Here is a 21,400-nt window from a genome sequence, read left to right on the forward strand (position 1 = left end):
AATTAATTTGTAATGTACTCGTAATACAAAAAAAGTACACTTTAATATCACTAATCAAGCATGTAAATAGGCATATACTTAAAGTGTACTAAGTGTACTTAAAGTTGTTCCAATTTAGTACAGAAAAGTACACTAAATACACTTAAAGTTATACTTTAGTATAATTTAATTACAACTAAAATACACTTAGTACAAAAATAATTGTTCCAAAATAGCACACTTCAAGTTAACTAATCATTAACACACTTGAAGTATACTGACAATTAGTCTGGCTGCAGGTATACTTAGTATACTTTTTTTTCACTAGGGTAATTACAACTTTTTAAACTTTTTTAAATGTTGTGAATTTAGAAATGGACCTTTGGCTAATTTTAAGCACAAAGTATGTGCTTTCTGCATAATTGTTGCAAGTGTAATTGTTTAGTTGATTATTATTGTTATTATTTTAATCTGTTTAGCTTGGGCTGTAATTTCACACAGTTACCATCCATCTTATTTTACAAAGAGGAGGTAATCTGTTTTCTGTGAATGTGCGAGAGTTCCGATTCAAAATTGTGTACAAAACAATTCCGCACTCTGTTTAGGCCTTGTTACAAACAGTATTACATTAACCTAACTTGAATAGTTATTATGTGACTACCTTAAAACAGAAAATGGTGTCTCGTTTGATAATTGATGCTCTCGTCCAGGTTCTTCATTGCTCAAGTAGCACGCACAACCAAATAACCAGTATACCTCGCAGCCCTCTCTGTTGGTGAAAATAATCACTACATGATTGCTCTGGTAACCAGCAGCCTTTACACTGCTAAAAGAGCTGACCATTTTAAACATGTTTTTTAGTGTTGTTATTGCCCACTCTGGGGTCTGGTCAGGATTGAGTTTGATCTTGTTTCACATCAGGTTGAAGTGTCTTTTCATGGGTTAGAGTCTTTTTTTAATTTTTTTTTTTACAGCCTATTTTATTTTGATTGCCAGATCTGTCTGTGGCAATTTCAATTCTCTGCTTTAGGTTCTGATTACAATCTAGTGTTCTTTGGACGTACTGTCTCTGCTGGTAAAGCACAATAATAAGTGTGTTCCATTCTCTTTCTGCTATTCACATCGCTAAACACTATGCTACTACCATTTCTACAGAGGAGTCTCTCCAGTGATTAATGAAACACCACTGGTCATGTCACAAACATGGCAAAATAAACCTGCACCATACATAAATAAAATGTTTGTTTTTTTTGTATAGAAAACTATTATCTCATGTGAGTGTGCACCATTCAAATAACCCCACACAAAAACACAATTTATTTAATAATGAGTAAAACTTTCTAAATTAGCACCAGAATAATTAATGCAAAGTATTGTTCTACACTCAAGACCTTTTTAAGAAAAAAAAAGAAAAAAAAGAAAAAAAAATTGTTGGAAAAAAACACCTGAATAAAAGTAATAATCATTCCTCAAACAATAATCATTCCTACATTGTAATTGGCCAAGCATTGCTTCTTGCAGTGCTAATTTAGAAGTTAACAGCACTTGATTTCACTGTTTGTGTCACTCTGTTTGCAGTGGCGGCTCGTCGGGGGATGCAGGGGAGGCACAGCTTCCCCATAATTTTGAGGTGAAAATGGGAGGAGGACGATTTAATGTTAATAAAATTCACAATTCATTTCAGTTCATGTCTCAGAATGTGTATTTTTTGTTTGTAATTTCACAGTTGTAATACCATAAGGTGAAAGCTCCGCTTTTCTATCGCGAATGTGCCGAATCTGCTGATGTAATTACAACCACTAGGTGATAGAGAAGGGTAGGGGGAGGCCGGGGGAGAGCTGAGCTCTCGTGCCTCCGTTGGTAAAAAAAAAGTAGCCAATCACCATCGAGTGTTCTCTTTCAGCGCTGAGGAGTGTTGAGAAAAGAACCCTCGCAAGGGAGGCTATAGTCTCCCTTCTGATATCAACCAATCATCAGAGACGTAAATTACGTGAGATATTAGTTTGAACGTCTGCCGCTGCGCTGATAATGTACCAAGTAATTATGATGAGTAGCGATATTGAATAGGCTATTTGATCGCCAACAGATGTACCAAGCTGTCATTTGACTGTGTTCACGTCGTTCCAGGTGAGAGTGAGTGGTGCGGTGTGGGGAGTGACTTTGATTGGAGCAAGGAGTAGGTTTTTTGAGTGTCTGTGTTTTCTTTCTCTCTCTCTCTGTGCAGGTCTCTCAGCTGTGTGGGGAGTAAGAAATGGAAAACTTGGAGTTTACGTGGAAGAAATATTTCAATAAACATCTGTCTAGACAGAATGTTTCCCTTGCCTCCGGCCTGCCTCCAGCATCCCTGCGAGCTGCGACCCAGAGGTAAAGCAGCTTAGAGAATGGATGGATAGTCCTTTTTTTTTGTTTTGTGAAATCTAAATTATATCTGGAATCTACCAATTTATAATTTCTTGTTTATTTAACTCTTCAGTATTATACTCTAAATGTCAAAAAAGGATGTGATTACTGCATTCCTTGTTTGTGTGAGAAGATTTTGTGAGACACATTTGTTCACTGTTATGCAGATGACACTCTGTTTTATATTTCCTCATGACTTGACAAAACTCCTCAATTTTCCAATTTAGCAGAGTGTATTAGAGATAACTGATGTTGGAAGGCTAGTAATTTCTTTCTTTTTAATTCTAAAAAACAGAGGTTTTAATTACTGGACCAAACACTTCCAAACATGAGCTGTTAGAATATAATTTGTTGCTCAATCACGGTTTTGTTACATCGTCTACTACAGGTTAAGGACACTGGGGTTTATGTTTAATATCAATCTGTCTTTTGATGATGAACGAATCATCGAATTAATTACATTCCCAGTGTTTGCAGAACAGCCTTCTTTCACCTTAAAAGTGATTACATTACCCAGCTATGGCCATATGCTGTTTTTAATGCTGAAAAATTATTCATGCGTTTATGACCTCAACACTATTCTAATGCGTTATTGAGTGGATGTCCTGCAGGCTCTATAAGTAAGCTCCAGCTGGTTCAGAATTCAGCAGAGTGCTTGTAAGAACGAAGAAATATGACATTGGCTACCTGTCACTCCCACACTGTCACTAAACCTATGGCTACCTCATTTGTAAATTCAGTGCATACCTCAAAGACACATAACTTTTGCAGTCCAAATATAATTTAGTAACATATCTAGCTAAGTTTGACATTATGCTTGACTGACCCCCCCATTGTAGCCTGGTTTCTCTCATGTTTTTTCCCCCCGTAGTCACCATATTTTTCACCACAGTCACCTCTGCCTTGCTCACTGGGGGACTAAAGAGCTAAAGAATTATGGAATACTGTTTTTTTTTATTAATAATTTTTCAAATAAGTTTTTGATTAATAAAATTGTTTTGATTGATGCAATATGACCTTAGTGATTGTGGCTACACCTCAAAGGAAGACTTCCTCATCAAAAAAGTCAGTAAGCCCTTTGGACATTCAGTTTTTCATTTCTAACTTATAATGTTGCTCACTAAATGTAAACAAACATTATTGTGACAGTACCTGTATTATTTGTTACTACAGTTAACATGGATTAAAATGCAAAGAATACATAAAAACCAGTTAGCTGCGTACCAGTTAGTGGAAGCTAGAGATTTATACGGTTTATAAAGTTTTAAATATGTATATTTTTGATAGCGCATCGATTCGCTTCAGAAGGCTTTATTTTATTGATAAATCAGAGATACCAGATCAGCTGGCCCACTTTACCCGAATAATATGATACATATCAGAATATAGTAATCCAATCTGTAAAGCTGTTTTGAAATAATGTGTATTGTGAAAAATGCTATACAAATAAACCTTACTTATTATTGCTATAATGGAAAAGGCCTAAAATACTACAGCAACTGCATAGCAATGCCAGAGCAAACACCCAGAACACCCATTGTAGTGACAAGATTAGCTAACACTACTCATAATTTATTCAGAAAATGTAAAAATTAAGTCAAGTCAGGTATTTTTTTACAATACAGATTGCTTCAAAGCAGCTTTACGGTATAGTAAACAGGAAAACAGCATCTCACAGAGTTCTTCAATCTGGAATCAATTTCCATTTCAAATTACAATAATAAGTAGTTACAATAACAGCAATTGCAAATCTATTTTAAAGCACAGACACTACAGTAAAATGCAGTATGGTGCTTTGCTTTGCTATATGAAGTAGGGCAGTGGTTCCCAATTCCATTCGACCTTAGACATTAGACATTTTGTATGTCCCTCTTATCTAACACACCTCATTTAGATAATCGACTAGAAGAGAGCTCTTATTTGTGTGCAGAGCAGTGGGGCAATTTTGAGAATTGAGAGCCACTGATGTAATGGAACTCAGCTCTAGGAAATTCCTCACAGTCTACACCAGAATTTTTTGGGGGCCACTGTATTAAATTGGCTGTTAAAGCTGTCCACTTCTCTCAGCCGCTTGCAGTACAAGTAATGTATGATAAGAGTCCTAGAGTAGTAGAGTATTATTACCATTCTTCTTGTAGAACTGCACCTCAGCCTGGTACTCTTCCTTGCTCTCCAGTGCTTTCTCCACACCCTGAGTAACCTGCTCACTCGTGCCTGAGCCATATAGGAAATGACAGCTGCAGTTCTTCTGCATCACCTCTGTTCGTCCGAACCCCGTCAACTCACAGAATCCATCGGAACAGTACACAATGGGATAGCCACGGTTACCCTGAGCATTCCCAAGGAGGAAGTTGCTGTCTGTGGGACAGAAGAGAGATCAGGATTATTAATATTGTAAAAGACATTCTAAAGCTAGTTGTAAGTAATATGTCTTGTGCAGTATTGCTGCTGTACTGATTCATAATTTCCAAATCAATACCCACACTTTGCAGTTTCTGCACTTGACTCCATGTCTCGTGACGTATTTCCGGTATTAGTTTCTTTTTGTATACTTTGATAAAAATATACTTTTTAAATATAATTTATACTTTTTGTATACACAACACCTGTATGCACTACACCAAAGATGAAGCATGTGTTAACTTATAGCTACCCAATCCAAAATAATTTGGGGGTGTTATAGCAGTGTGAATCTATTGGATTTCTTTGTTCCATAGGTCCTTGGGTATGAAGAGTCAAGTGGACAGTCAACAAGGACAAAAACCAGGTCACTGTGTAGCTTCTTATTTCTGACATGATAGTTCAGCTTGTCAGGGGATAACATATGAGACTAGAAAACACAAGTAAAGATTTGTTGAATCACCTTGTCTTTGTGAAAGAAGAGCTTGAACCCTATATCTGATGCATTCACTTCGAAAATGAAAGGTTTAGTAGGGTCTGGGTAGTGGAGGATATTAGGGTAGGGACACAAACTGGCCGTGGTTTTCAATCCTGGTCCTAGGGACCGACATTTTGTGAGTTTTTTCTAAAACACTCAGTTCAGTTCATGGAGCACTCCCCTAACGAACCAGAATTGAAAATCCCTGTCGCTGTTGTATGTGGCTAACTTGTGATCACACTTTGAGTAGAAACATAATTTGTCTTGTTTACATTGTTGCCATTCGGTTGCTTGAAGACTGATTACCATGGATTACTTAGTTATTCAAAAAACTTCACAGAAGTGCTGTAATCCCTACAGTACAGCAAGCTCAGCCTTGTTTCCTCAAACTGTAGTGGCCCAATCTCTCGACTGAAGTGAGTAGGGAAATGGTGAAAGCAAACTTTAAGGTAATGATATCTCAGGCGAGAAGTAGGCAGTTGGGTTGTCATCATGTTGAGAGATTGAGTACCGTAGATGTGTTGCATACAGTACATTTCCTTATTTTCCTTCCAGAAATTTAGCAGCTGTGGTTGTTGTTCTTTCAACAGTGCCAAATGTTACGTCACTGTTAAATGAAGGGCTTGAAGAGCTGGATCAGAGTTGGGTCAAGTATTCTGTAACATTAAAGACTCGTTTAGATTTTGGTGAGCAACCTTAGAAATGAAAACCTGAATGTCAAAGGGCTTACTACCTTTCATGATGAGGGAGTCCTTTGAGGTCTAGTCACAATCACTAGGGTCATATTGCATCAGCCAAAACTATTTTATAGTAAAACCGTGTGACAACTAGCCCTGATCTACATTATATGGGCTTACAAAATTAACTGTAATCAATCATAGTAAATCATGTTTTCTGCATAGATATTCCAACGTTCTTTCAGTAAATCATACCAAAAGCTCAGTTTCATCACTGCTCATCACTGCGACTACTGCACAGGAAAGCTTATCACTGCAACTACTGCACAGGAAAGCTGGTCTCTACGGCAACAAGAGGGCAGCTATTTTGGGTTGTGAGTACACTGGTGCTCTGTTACCCATCAGCACTGCGAGGAAAGATCCTGTCTCTCAGAGAAGTTAACATCACTGACACACCACTGTCTCTAAATTGTTCATCTTAAACTGTTGTAAGAAATAAAGACCTATTAAGACATCATTAACATTTCCTTTCTCATAATGGCAAAAGAAAACAGAATGTAATGAATGGCAGCCAATAGAAAGTAAAAAGTTGTGAAATTTGGCACACTCATAGAAACAGTCTGAACAGTCCTGATAGTCACTTCTCAAACCCTATCTTCTATCTCAAACCCATCAGTGCCACCAACAAGTCAAAGGTTCACTTTTTACCAGCATTTTCATGTCATCACATTAAAAAAAAACAAAAAACAAGGTGATTAAGCACTGAGGTTGAGTGAGCAGTTTCGTAGCAATGGCATTCAGTGATTTATATATATATATATATATATATATATATATATATATACTGTATAAATATATAATGCTCATTAATTATGTTTTATAAATGTGTAGTTTTATTAGTTATGTCTTTGGGTCATGTATATCTTTGTAAGATAGCATACTGTTAAATAAGAAGCTGTGAATGTGCATGCTGTTGTGTGTGTGTGTGTATGTGTGTGTGTGTGAGAGATGTTATCTAACAGAAGAGATTATGTTTGTAAACTGTGTGAAGGATTTTCTTTTCATTACTAGTAAGAAAGCACAGATGGGAGGATTGTATTCTAGTTTTTGTATATATGTTGCATGGCTGCCTTTGTTTTGTGTATTAGTATGAATAATGTTAAGCAAGAATATTGTTATGAAATTTCTTGAGATTCGTGTCATGTTGAATTGTGTGAAACTGTCACATTGTTGAATCGTGTCATTAGACATAGATATTTTCAATGCAATATAGCGCAATTCAGTTCTTGGTTTTATTATTATGAATGAGAATTATAACCTCTTATCCAGCTGTTTAACTATAGTGGCTTGAGAAGGTTCTTTTTATGTCAAGGTAAAAGGATTACATGAACACAAACAGCTTTGTCACTTTTCCCATGACACACACACATACACACAAACACACACACACACTTACCGCAAAGACTTATGCCATGAGAGCACTACAACAAAACAAGAGATTTATCTCCCATGATAAAACAGGAACAAACACACAAGTGTATGTGGTGTCTGTGCACTACATGTATTAACCTGCAGGACAGGATACAGCACACATATACATATTTACATTGTACAGTAATCAGTATAATGTATAATAGTAGTACAGAAATACAGTACAGATGTAGATGTACCCCAGCATTGTTGATTAATTTATGACACAACTATTTGTTAACACAGTTAATTATTTTCACTTTGAAGCTTATGATATGCTTTCATTTAGCTGTTGAATAAACAGTAAAATCACTAATTGATCCAGCCATCCCACAAAATTGTAAAAATGTAACCTATACCTTTTAACAGAAAATGCTGCAATTAAAAACTTTTGGGGGGGGGGGTTTAGCTGTAAGTTATTAAATATGGTGAAAAAATATATTCAGTTTGTTCAGTTCATGCAATCTCTTGGGACAGAATCCATGACTGTGGCATTGCTAGCATCATGCTGTTTGAGCTTGGGAACACAGAGAGTTATTTAATATTGGGAAATATTTATGAATGAATTTTCAATGCTCATATCAGGTAAGTGACTTTTTATGCCAGAAACATACAAGTACATAAATGCAGATTTAAAGCGCACAGTCTCATCAGATGTACTTAATGTCTGCTTTCACGCTACCATGGTATATCAAACCCAGATGTGTTATAATTCAGGTAGCTGCAATAAACATGTCTATAGTATAACTGGCTTATTTAGCAAGACTCTATAACAACAGAAAGTTTGTTTAAGACAGAGTTTTCAAGGAATTTGTTTGAGATAAGCCATTATTTTTGTACATCCATTTAGTGCTGGTGATGCTATAGAAAGGAAAAAACCTTCACCTTCAGGCTACCTTGAAAACTGCACATTTTCATCTTAAGTTCTTTCTCATGTGGATTTGGTGTGTGTGCATTTGTGCCAGTACTTACGAGTGCCATCGAAACGAGTGGCGATGGTGTCCAGGAAGGTGTTCTGGGGTGCCAGCAGCCCCTTCATCACTGGCATGATGCCAGGTTTCCAGAGTCAGCAGATGTTTAGGGGAAAAGCCTGTATGAACCATCAATCCTCACTACATCCCAGGGAAAAGGTGGCCAGGGAAAATGTGAGGAACATGCATCCTAAAAGAGACGTCCCCCAAAAGATGACTCCTCACTGTATATTGCCTCAGCCAGCTTTTGGAGTCCAGTGGATGTATGTCGAAGAAACAAACAAATTTCCTTCCTTGTCAGTGCATACAGTGAAACCAACTTCCACTCTTTTGTCTTTTCTGATAAGTCTGTCTTAGCTATGTACACCTGCATGATAGAGGAGAATCCACAAGATGGTCAGAACGGTGTGGATTTGTTGTTGTTCTGTAACACACTGTGGCAGAGCGACAGAGACAGTTACATTTGTCTTCACCCCTCCTTCCCTGGCTCTTTCTCTCTTTATCCACACCCATTATTCATTTCCTCCAGTTCTTATTAGCCAATGAGAGCACACTCTCTCTCTCACACACACACACACACACACACACACACACACACTCACACTCTCTCTCACACACACACACACAGACACACACACTCTTGAAAGAAATCTATCACACATATGCATGTTCACATATACCCACACTCAGAAAAAAAGGTACAAAAGCTGTCACTGGTCATAAATGCATGAATTATCGTTTTTACATTTGACTTTGAGAGCATACAGTGGTGTGAAAAAGTGTTGGCCCCCTTCCTGATTTCTTATTTTTTTGCATGTTTGTCACACTTTAATGTTTCAGATCATCAAACAAATTTAAATATTAGTAAAAGATAACACAAGTGAACACAACATTTTATAGATTTTTTTTAGATGGAAAAACACAGTTTTGCAAATGTTAGAAATGTGGCTTTCAAATGACAAATTGCTATAAAAAACACACCCAGGTTCTTGACTGATGACAAAGACTTGACAGACATGCATCAAATTTTCAGCAGAGTTCTAGGTTATTATGTGTGGAGGTTTTTGGTCCAATAATTAAAATCTCTATTTTTTCTGAATTTAGTAGTAGGAAGTTACTAGTCATCCAAATTTCTATCTATCTATCTATCTATCTATCAAATATGCATTCCATTCGTTTTGTGAAATGGTATGTTTTGTCGGGCCTCAAAGAAATATAGAGCTGAGTATCATCTGTGTAACCATGAAAACTAACTCTGTATTTTTAATGATATCTCATAAGTGTAGCATGTACGCAGTGAAAAGCAATGGTCCTAGTACTGAGCCTTGTGGTGCACCTCTTCATTTACTGCTACAAAATGATAACAGTCAGAAAAGAATGGTTTGAACAATGCCAATGCAATTCCACTAATTGCAGCATAATTTTCAAGCCTATCCAAGAAAATGTTCAATAATCAATAGTATCAAAGGCAGCACTGAGATCTACTAACACTAATAGAGAGATGCAACCACAATCGAAAAAGCAAGTCATTTGTCACTCTGATGATTGCAGTTTCAGTGCTATGAAGTGGTCTAAAACCTGACTGGAATTCCTTGCAGATGCCATTTCTTTCCAAGAAGAAATATAGTTGTGAAGATACCACTTTTTCTAGTTGTTCTGGGAGGTTTGAAATCGGTCTGTAGTTAGCTAATTCTTTAGAATTGAGTTGTGGTTTTTAATAAAAGGCTTAATAACAGCCAGCTTGAAAGTTTTTGGGTCATATCCTAACAATAATGATGAGTAATATTGAGAACAAGTCCTATGACTTCCAGAAACATCTCTTTTATTTAACGTTTAGCTTGCTAGGTATATGGTCTTATATACATGTTGTTGATTTACATTATTTAATCAGTTATAATGTATTATAGTTCCAATGGGCGTTGAAGACATGGGGGCCGTATCCCCCCTCACTTTTAATAAAATGTAAATTCGTCCCACACACTTTTTTCAGGCAACGTCCTGCTTAAAATGAAATAACTTTTTTTCTGATTTGATTTCTTTTGACACTGTTGTGCTGGGTCAGAATTTAATGAGTAATTGTGTCAAAAATTTCACCAAAATTAATACAAATGCCCAAACAATTCAAGATATTATTTCAAAAATGTATGTGATCTTGTTTTTATATTATAAAATATAATTAAGCAAAATTACGAAAGCAAGAGAGCTGTTTTCACGAATATGAGCACAATTGCAAACGTGATATTGATTTTGTACAAATGTTCAACAAATAAGTTAATATTAAGTGAATTGCATTTTAGACACAATTTTAAACAAGTTTTGCTATTTCAACAACAAGTAGAAGTGTTGTGCATTTCTGAGCAACACACAGTGGCGTTTCATTATAATCTTTCAGATTGATTTGAGGAGTGATGGCTTGGTCTTGGTCTTGACTTGGTCTCATTCTGCATTGGTCTTGGTCTTGTCTTGATTTCAACCCCTAAAAGTCTTGGTCTCAACACTCTCTGGTCTTGGTCTCGGTTTAGGTGGTCTTGACTACAACACTAATTCATTGCGTGTTATACTCCCAGTTATAACCCCAAATAAGTTGTAAATATTGTTACTCGGTGTGCCCTTTTATCTTACACCTTTAACCCTATGATTATTCAGGTAGGGTAAGGATAGTCAAATTTAGCCTAAACCATGAAGTAACTCACCCGCCTGCAGGTTGAAGTACTTCAGGAATGACATAGAAGACTCCCTTCTGGTTGTTCTTGTTTGAGGCTCAGTTTGCAGTTTGTAAGTAAAGTCTCACGGGAGGCAATTGTAACAATAAAATCTCTTATTTTATTGGTTACAATACAAAGCAGTTAATGCAAAAATGAAACAAAATCAGCTAAGCTATGAGTTCTAAACTCAAACTCTAAACAGCAATATTGGAGATGCTGGTGCCCCTCGATAGGGTATCAGGTGTCCTTCAAGCTTAATGCAGGCAGCATAAAGAGCGGTTTACTCCTCAGACCTTTTATACTACTTTTTGGGGAATTCCAAATACATATCAATGTCTGTGACTCATGTCTACTGTAATAAGATGGCTGTCCTTCCCCTGCCGCTTACATTGCTGTCTGCGTCTAGCACTCTTCCTTTTCTTCATTGTAGTCTTCGCCTGGCTCACCTCCGCTTGATGTTGCAACATGCTCTCTTCACCCGTGTACCCTCTTCTTAACATGTGTGTTGATTACATAGCATCAAACTCATGAGCCTAACTTTCACAACTGTTGCTTATTCATCCTAACTAAGCAAATATTGCATGTTAGGGTGGCCCTTATTCTTGGACTTTTGAAATCTTCTGCTCTAACCCGCCCAGTCAACTACTCTTCACAAGAAATGGAAACAAGCCAAATTTAGCTGAGATTGGACTATGTTTGGGGTGTGCTCAACAACATTCCATCTTAATGACCACAACAGTACGTAATTAATAATTATACAAGACCATTAGTAAATGGTGAATTAGGTTAAAAACTAGAACACAGAACAGTGTTGTTAGTTTAAAAATGTTAAATTACAATGCTGCAGAGTTGTAGAAATGTAGGTGGGGAGAGTGAATGAACATTGCTCTCTTCCACCTGGTTATGCAAAATGGCCATCAGAAACAGTCAAATGTTTATCAGTGAACGAAACCTATCAGCAATCAGATCTTGAAGTACCTGTTGATAAAAAGATACATTCTTTGAACATACACTAAATGACAAATTATCTGGATAGTATTTTGCATACATTGCGTACTTCTAGTGGAGAAACAAACGAGGGGGTGAGAGGTTAACATTTCCAATAAAAAAAACATTTACCCCCCAATAAGTGCCACCCTATTGTAAGTGCAAGCATTTTTATATCAAAGCATATACAGGTGCATCTCAATAAATTAGAATGTCGTGGAAAAGTTCATTTATTTCAGTAATTCAACTCAAATTGTGAAACTCGTGTATTAAATAAATTCAATGCACACAGACTGAAGTAGTTTAAGTCTTTGGTTCAACCTGTATGGCATTAACCTAAAAACAAGCAAATAATATAACATTGAAACAGGTAAATAGCAGTATCAATATCCATCTCCAAAACAATATAATGCATTATAACTGTTGCATCTTAAAAGTTCTAACCCCAAATAGGTGATATTATAACGCATTATAAATACAGTCTTGATTAAAAACACCATAATAAGCATACCTTTTTTTCTCTTTCTATCCACCTTATTTTTCAATGCAGAACTAAGCTGTTTTCTGTGAATGTGCGAGACTTCCGCTTCATTAGCTGCGGTAGGGAAATAACGAGAAGCATAACAAAGTAAAATTGTTTGTGCTACAACTCAGTGTGTTTATAATTAAGACAACACATTAAAGTAATATGGCAAGAAACACTAGTTTGCAATATCAAGCAACAAAATGAGCTGTTTTGTACAGCTAAAAATAGCTGGAAGCGGATTACACCAGAAACCTGACACATTAAATGTACAAATGGCCGCGCCCACTCTTACAGGAAAAAATAAGGTGGATACAATTCACTGAATTATGATGTACAACATTTGGTATTTTTGAAAAGCCCAAGATGTCTCTTAATGACTTTTCACTTGTATTTTGAATCCCCTAATGACTTCAATATAGCACATATATTTATATTTATGCATTAGGCAGGTGCTTTTATCCAAAGGGAATCGAATGCATGAGGCAAGGTATGTTAGTGTCATGCTCTATGGATGATTCAGCAACAGGTGAGTGATGTATATTCCCTATCAACCCCAAAAGCTAAAGTAATGGAAAATGTGTGGGTATAGTTATCCATCACTCTTCATGGAAAGATGTTTGAGTTCCACAATTGATTTAAGTTGCTCAGATGTAATTACGATTATGTGGGCATTCTTTTGCCTTCAATGGCCATTTTAAAATAAGAGAGGCCAGACCAGAAAACTGCTCACAGTACAGTGGTGCTAAGAGATGATCAACAAATGTGCTTTATTTATTCATCTCCTCTAGAACAGCAAAGTAACTATGATCAGCCTCCAGAAACACCTCAAGAATCATTAGCATGCCAAAGCTGACAAATATCAAGTCAAGTCAAGTCAAGTTTATTTGTACAACGCTTTTCACGATACAAATCATTGCAAAGCAACTTTACAGCAAATTAAGTTTCTACAATATTTAGTGGTAGCTTATCAGTGGTGACTGTCAATTAATGTACATATGGCAGAAATGTACGGAAAAATCAATTTAAGACGTAATAAAAAAGACGATGAACACTATTAACAGCAATTATTATATCATGCAATCAAACTTATATTTCTGATGTTATCTATTTTATCAGTGAAGAAATTCATAAAGAGGGAATATTTAGATCGGTGGCGTCTGGTTAAATCTAGCCACTGTGCTAAATAAAAACCTTGGATTGTTTTGGTTATTTTCTATGAGTTTGTGGATATGCTCGGCCCTGGCAGCTTTTAGAGCCTGTCTATAGCTGGACATACTGTTTTTCCACGCAATTCTAAAAACTTCCAAGTTAGTTTTTCTCCATTTGCGCTCAAGACTACGAGTTTTTTTCTTGAGAGAATGGGTATTACTGTTGTACCATGGCGTAGTACATGGTACAACAGTAATACCCATATGACTTATATAAGCTTGCATTTCCATTTATTGACTAAAAAAGTATGGGTATAAGAATGTATTTGATGCATGGAAATTGCAGTGATTACGGAACTTAATGAACCTTTATAATTACTAATATACTACCCAATGTACTGTATAAAACATCCATTTCTTATCAAAAATCCTTTTTTTTCAGTTGTAAAAATTCAGCAAATCGAGATGCTAATACATTTGATTGTCTCTTCAGTTAGTGACCATATTTCAGATTTCATGATGCAGTGTTAAAGCACGTGCAATTTAATACTACTACTATCATAAAAATCAGGGCTGTTCAGTCATTTGAATGTATTTATTTAGCAAACAATTGATCAAAAGTGACTTACAAAACAAATGAGGAATATAACTAGAGCTTCATCCTGAGGTGGCAGTAACATGAAGCGCTACAAGGTTTCACAATTTTTTTAGAGGAATACAGGATAGAAAAGAGAAAAAAAGAGTAAGACAACTTTATTTCACTTATAACGAGTCTGTAAAGCAATAAAGTCAACTTTTTTTTTTTTTTTGCATTGTGAGAAAAAAAAACCATCTGTTCATATGAGCCAAAGATAATTTCTCTAAGGAACTTCCCAGTATCCCTCACTCACAGTAAGAAATGTGCAACACAGATTGATTCTGAAATCCCTGGAAGGATTTTGCACAGTATCCATTGACAGATGCACTCTTGTAAATCCTCCCTGGGTCACTAAAGGATACCCACTGTGTGCTCAGGACAGTCAAATTCGCCTCATTTTCTACAGCAGATGAACCATATTCAGAATGATAAAGTTCACTGTAAATGAAAGTTAATGGCATGACCAATGACAGTGTCAAATTAATTTATTAGTAGTAAATATGCTGGGCCACCTGTCAACTTTTTTGATTGATGACGCACTTCGACCTTTTACCCTGAGGTTAACAAGCTAACTCCCCCGTTAACTTGTTAACCTGTGTATTTATAACCCTGTGTTTGCCTGGTTCTTTGTCTGATGTTGTCCTTAATGGTTACTGTTCGTGTAAGCTTGGTGCCTTGTTTCTTGCTAAGTCATTGCCCTGTTTCTTGCCATGCCTGGATTTACTTTGTGTTTGTTTAAATAAATCTTTTCTACTGCATTTGGATCCTCTTCTCTTTCGACTACACGTTACAGAACATCAGACCAACAATGGATCCAGCGGTTCGCCTCTTGCATCTCCGTCTAGGCAGTCACTCCATTGAGGATTATATGGAGGATTTTTGTGGTCTATGCCATTTGGTGGACTTTGATGTAGCACTCAAGGACATTTTTTGTTGTCATGGTCATGGTCAAAATGGTCATTTTCTTAAAAAATTTTAAATGTATATACTTTTGAACCACAAATGATGGTCTTGCACCAGCTCGACTTTACCCATTACACAGTCATTGTCATTGTCGAAGCAGTATTTTGAACAATGACCTCTGTGCTAGCCATCTTCTATGAGGAAGCGTCACAGCATGCACGCCCCGAAGGCATAGTGGATGGGGATGCAAATGTGTTGCAGGCACACAGAATAACCTATTGTGCATTTTAAACCGAGCAAAACATTTGGGGTTGCTTCTAATGTGAAACTATTACTCATATCTGACGCTTCTAAGTAGCCCCACACCCGTCATGTCGAGTGACACACCGTTTTGGCAGGGGCTCATGCTGTGTGAAGAGCATCCACAGCGGTTTTATATTTCAACTTAATTTTGCAGTCCTTACATTCGCAGAATGGACAACGATTCTCTAGGAAATAATTTTTCTCGCTCTTGGATGATTTATATTTATTAATTTAGCTAAAACTATAGTAAACGTTTTGGTTTGTTCCAGTCTTTCTTATTATACAGTGTTTTATATATATATATATTATTTATATACATATTTAAATAAGAATAAACACATTTTGTACAACCAATTGTGTGTGGCCCCATATTGTGATATGCTCTTATGATCTATTAAAATTGTTTATTCCTCCACTGATTTTGATATTGTCCTCATATGGCATATTGCCCCCGGAAATAATTAAAATGGTCAAAGGTGAACGTGACACAGGTGGTCCAAGGTTACGAGGTCAGACCCCTCAGGGTAAAAGGTCAAAGGTCTTCATCCATCAAAAAAGTTGACAGGTAGTCCAGCATATTTATTACTTTTATATAACACCATTAAAAAACAACTTGTGTTGACATGAGTCTACATACTTTACAACAATAAATAAAGAGCCTTAAAAAGAGAATTAAAATAATAATAATAAATATAGCCACTTCATCAAGTGTCCAGACACCAATGGCCCATGTAGACGATTAGTACAGTTGTCATGTAGATCTTCAAATATAAAGTGGTTTTACTGCAAGTCAACAATCTTGGACTCTTTACTAATAGAGAAGTGTTTTTTTTAAATAGTTTACAGGCATGCAATTCTGAAAAGGCACAAAAGAGGTATGAATATGTATGCATTTATTTTATCCAGCTATAAGTTATTTAAGCTATTCTATTCAGTTTAAGTTCACTCATTCACACTGATGAGAATTGTTGGTAAAAAGATTAGATATAAAATGATTAGGGTGTTTTATGGATTATGAAATGCCATTGCTATCAAATTGAAAAATAATCATTTCTATTCTAAGATATTTCAGTCTGCCAGTGCCAAGACACATACTCCATCCACTGGTAAAAGAAAAGTTTCTCGCTGTTTCTTGTGGTGGTAAATTTAGCCTGGGTCATTTTTTATCAGGGTTTTGTCTAATCACAGAAAGCAACTATAACGTAACCATCAGAAATAGGGCACAGCTAAAAGTATTAGCCCACATACAGTGAAGAACAGAGGACAGACCTCAGCCAGCAGAAGAACAAGGGCACAAACCTACTGTACACTCATCAAGGTTTCTATGCAGCATAAGTCTCTTCCTACCAAACAGCGTTTTCTGCTGCACCAGTACAGATAATCTTCTCAAAACTAAAGAACAAAAAGTATTTTGTGAAATTTAAAGGTACACTATGGTAACTGTAGGTTACTTGCAGAGGAACATTGTTTTGTTTGGGCACAGTACACATACCTGTATACCTGGGGTATTCTTGTTCTGCAATAAAAAAAGACAGACAGCTTAAATTGTAAATCCTCTTTATATTCTTATTGTTGTGAATGGGGTAGAATAAAAAGACAGGTTTGTTGAAATTCCAACACACTCATGGCAGTTTGTAACTATTTTACGTTTTTGTGGATTGGTGGCAAATTCGTATGAATTCGGACCTTATTCCTACATTTTCGTACTATCAGCTTTAGCCCCACTGGTGGATGGGTGTTTTTTTTCTCACTTTATAAAAACTGTATCTGCATGGATTTATAAAAAATCTTAATTTTTCTTACAAAAATCTTAAAGTTGGATTTTCATTAATTTTTATCCCAAAAAATCTTCTGAAGAGCACCTTTAATCATGTCATAAAATAATTTTTTGTTCTATTTGGAAAATGTTTATTAATATAAATTATATCAATAAATAATAATATATAAAAATAATGTAAATTATATATTATAATAAATCATATAAATTATTATTTACCCAGTTATTTTTTTAGACAGAAAACACATTGGGACAGGAAAGGTTGAGAAACACTGCAATAAAGCTCTTTGAATTTGGAATGGATTTTGTGCCCTCTGGTGGAGTTTGAATGGGTTTATGTTCCGCTGGGAATCTCATTCTGACTGAAATCAGCATAGTTCCCCTATATGGGAGACAAAAGAAGAATGAAAGCTGTCATGTTTTCACAATAGCCGGGTGAATTCATTCATTCATTTTACAAGAATTTAACAATTTTTCACATTTGCTCTAAATATTTAATAAAAAAGCTTTTACATTAAAACACATGGTTGGCTTATCTGGAGCACAGCTGGGTTTACTGTAAATGGAATATGTAGCCAACCTTATGAACTGACTCCAAGCTTTTGACTAAATAATTTAGTAGCCAAATAGGAAAAGGATCTACCTTCTTGTGTGGATTTTGATATTCTAGGAGCTATGCAGGCTGGGATTTTGTGACCGTAGTGAATAGGATGGATTATAGAAGGTCATGTGAGTCCATTCAAAGTTTTGTGTGCAGTGAGCAGAATTTTGAAACTGATACAAAACCTGACTAACAGCCAATGAAGTAGATGATAAAATGGGCTGATATGATCACATTCCTTAAGCACTCTGCTGCATTGTAAACCATCAAGACTTCCAGTAGCACATTATAGTAATCTAGTTTTGAATATGACCACATTAATACGTTTTTCAGCATCAGAAAGAGACAGCAAGTGTCTTAGCGTAGCAAGGTGGAAAAAGGCTATTCTGCAAACACTGGAAATATGATTGGCAAAGCACAGATTGCTATCAAACATAACACCCAGTTTCTTAAATGTAGAAGACAGAATAACATTAATTCCATCCAAAGACAGATTATATTGCATCATCTCAGGTTTTTGATCCAATAACTAATACCTCTGTTTTGTCAGAGTAGAAAAGGACATTTCTAATCATCCAGTCTTTGATATCATAAATACACTCTGCTAACTTGGCAAGTCAAGATGGGGGAAATATAAAGCGGAGTACCATCTGCATAATAGTAGAAACTAATGCCATGGTTCCTGGTAATGTCCCCGAAGGGAAGCATATACAGCGCAAGGAGAGAATTACAGGGCCTAATACTGAGCCCTGTGGCACTCAATATTTGACTTATGTCTGACACTTCAACATTAACAAAAACTGGTGATTGGATACTGTAGATAGGACCTTTTTTTTTTGTGCATAGTGTCACCATGGCCTCAGTGGCAGCAGTTGTGTCTTACAGCAAAATGGGAGTTTCTTCCAAACATGCAGCACAGATGTGTCTGCCTTACTGAGAGTAAATAACTAAAAACATTTGTGTTTGTTTTTTCTATCAACCTATTTACCAAATTTAGAACAAATTCAATTAAATTCAATTCAAGTTTATTTGTATAGCACTTTTCACGATACAAATCGTTGCAAAGCAGCTTTACAGAAAATTAAGTTTCTACAATATATTTAGTAATAGCCATATGTACATCATGTCAAAATGATGTACATATGGCAGAAATGTACGGTAAAATTCAGTTAATGACGTAATCAAACAGACGATGAACACTATTAACATCAATGATTATATGTTACAATCAAACTTGTAGCAAAATTTGGTAGTTTATGTTGTTTCAGGGTTGGCATCATCTGAGGTCCTCTGAGGGGTTTGCATCATCTCTTCTCAGGTGTACAGTCATCTCACAAATTACAAATTAGACTGTTCCATCATTAATAAATAACTACACAGGAGCAAATGCGTAACAATATTTATATTCTAGTAACTTCTATTAACTAATAAGAAAATTAACAAATTATTAAGTAGCACTCAGTTGAATGCTATAATTCACTATTAGATAATCAGTAACTAGTATTTTTCCATACCTCCCAGAGAATTACTAAGAAACTAAATACAGTTTCATCGTTAATGTGAAATTAATCCATAAAAAGCAGGGTAAAATAAAATTTTAACCATTACTTAAACAGTTCATCACTTACATAATCAATAGGTAGTCTATTAAATTACACCACCATTAGAAAGAATTGCTATCTAACAAATCCCAACATTTTACAATGACTCCAGCAATTACTAGGGAGTTATCATGCTATTCACTTTAAAACACTGTTCCAAATAATTAGTATTGGCAATACTTGAGTTATTTCTAGTGGGCTACCATGATCTTCATTTTAGAATTGTAGAGTGTCTAGAAATTATGCATTATATATATATATATATAAAATTCACATTAATTATGAAACATTGAATATGAAACATGCAGTTTCTTTCTGTAATTATGAAACGTATAATTAAAGTAGTTCTCAGAGGCATGAAAACACATTGATTAGCTAACTACCGCAACTGAGGGCTATTACTTACTAATTCATCTGCAGCACTGTTTTTTTGTTTAGGAAACAAACATTAGCACCGAGATCATACAGAAGGAAAAAGTCTACCAAACAGTGAACCCTCCCAGTAACAACTGACCTGTTCAGAGATTTCATGACATGATAAATTACAGTCTCTGATTGACCTGAAGCTGATTACAGAGGAACACATACCTGATTCTAACTAAAGAAGAGCAATGCTCCATTGTACCGCAACTCTCTGGCCTCGGCATGCTTCACTTGTGACATGCACCTGCACCCAAAGCAACATGTCATTAACATGATGTTTCTGTGGCTGAGGTAGAGAACACACAGACAGATAAACTGGTCCATGATTTATAAAAAAAAAAAAAGAAGAAAAAGCAGCAATATTTTAAAAAGCAAGTTTAAAACACATGTGCCACGTTATTAGAAATAAACTATTTGTATTCATGTTGGTTACAAAAAACATTTATTCCATCTTACATTTCCCAGTTTACATTTTGCTCCAAACAGATTATGTGACGTAACCATATATTTCTTGAGTGTGCACATCAGAAAATGTTTTGCAGTTATACTATGCATTTTTGGGGAGTCACACTACATCACATTTTACAACCTGAACTAAACTTGACCTATCATAAAAGGTCAAATTATCTAATATTTAAGAGACTCATCTCTTTTTCCCCCCTGCATGGTTAAGTAAGAAGTAGCAGGTTAAGTAAGATGTATATACTCAGAAGATGACTTTGTATGGTCACACTTCTAATAAATAATACAAATCATTTTAAAACATTCCTAGGTTTTTGGACACTGGTAGTAACAATATTTTTTTGTTTATTTTATTACAAATATTTAAATTTTCTGATCAGGTTGAAAAAGTTCATTTAATTTTTTTAATCTAATATGGTAAATCTAAACTGATGTTACAGTAATACAGGCTACAGTTGTCACAGTAGAAAATGCACTTGCATTGCACTTAAAAGTAATTGAAATAAGTTTAATTAATGAACAATGATCATAATGCAAGGCAAGCACATCTCATGTATATGACTTTTATTTTTCAGCGTCATGTTTGATTAATAGATTATGTAAGGCGATTTTAAATGGATCATTTATAAATAATGTACTTTTTGCCTTGTCTGGGGGTTTGTTAGACCAGTCAACTAGTCAGTTACAAAATTTCCATTTAAAGGGTTAGTTCACCCAACAATGAAACACAAAAGTCTCACACGGCTCCGGGGGGTGAACAAAGGCCTCCTGTAGCGAATCGATGCGTTTTTGTAAGAAAAATATCCATATTCAAAACGTAATAATCACTTTAATGTAGCTTGCCCCAACAGTTGTACGCGGAAGCAGCTCCGGGCGGATGACGTATGAGGTCAGCGTTGCGCATGCGCTGCTCAGAAGTGATGAACGTGAAATTAGTTGTGGCGCATATGCC

The 21,400-nt window shown here is 35.8% G+C and overlaps 1 protein-coding gene across 1 annotated transcript in view; it reads right to left on the reverse strand.

Annotated features, from left to right (window-relative positions):
• kcnh4b (potassium voltage-gated channel, subfamily H (eag-related), member 4b) overlaps nt 1–8,785 on the reverse strand; it is a 31,970-nt gene extending 23,185 nt beyond the window's left edge. Inside the window, exons 1-2 of the mRNA XM_016538024.1 lie at nt 8,377–8,785; nt 4,504–4,737 (exon numbers count right to left, since the gene is read on the reverse strand). Coding sequence (XP_016393510.1) covers nt 4,504–4,737; nt 8,377–8,452 — 310 coding nt within the window. The 5' untranslated portion in view covers nt 8,453–8,785. The remainder of the gene's footprint in view (nt 1–4,503; nt 4,738–8,376) is intronic.
• Between the last annotated feature and the right edge of the window lie 12,615 nt (nt 8,786–21,400).

Source organism: Sinocyclocheilus rhinocerous, unplaced genomic scaffold (genome assembly GCF_001515625.1).
Source record: "Sinocyclocheilus rhinocerous isolate Xijiao unplaced genomic scaffold, SAMN03320098_v1.1 scaffold3201, whole genome shotgun sequence".
NCBI classification, from domain to species: domain Eukaryota; kingdom Metazoa; phylum Chordata; class Actinopteri; order Cypriniformes; family Cyprinidae; genus Sinocyclocheilus; species Sinocyclocheilus rhinocerous.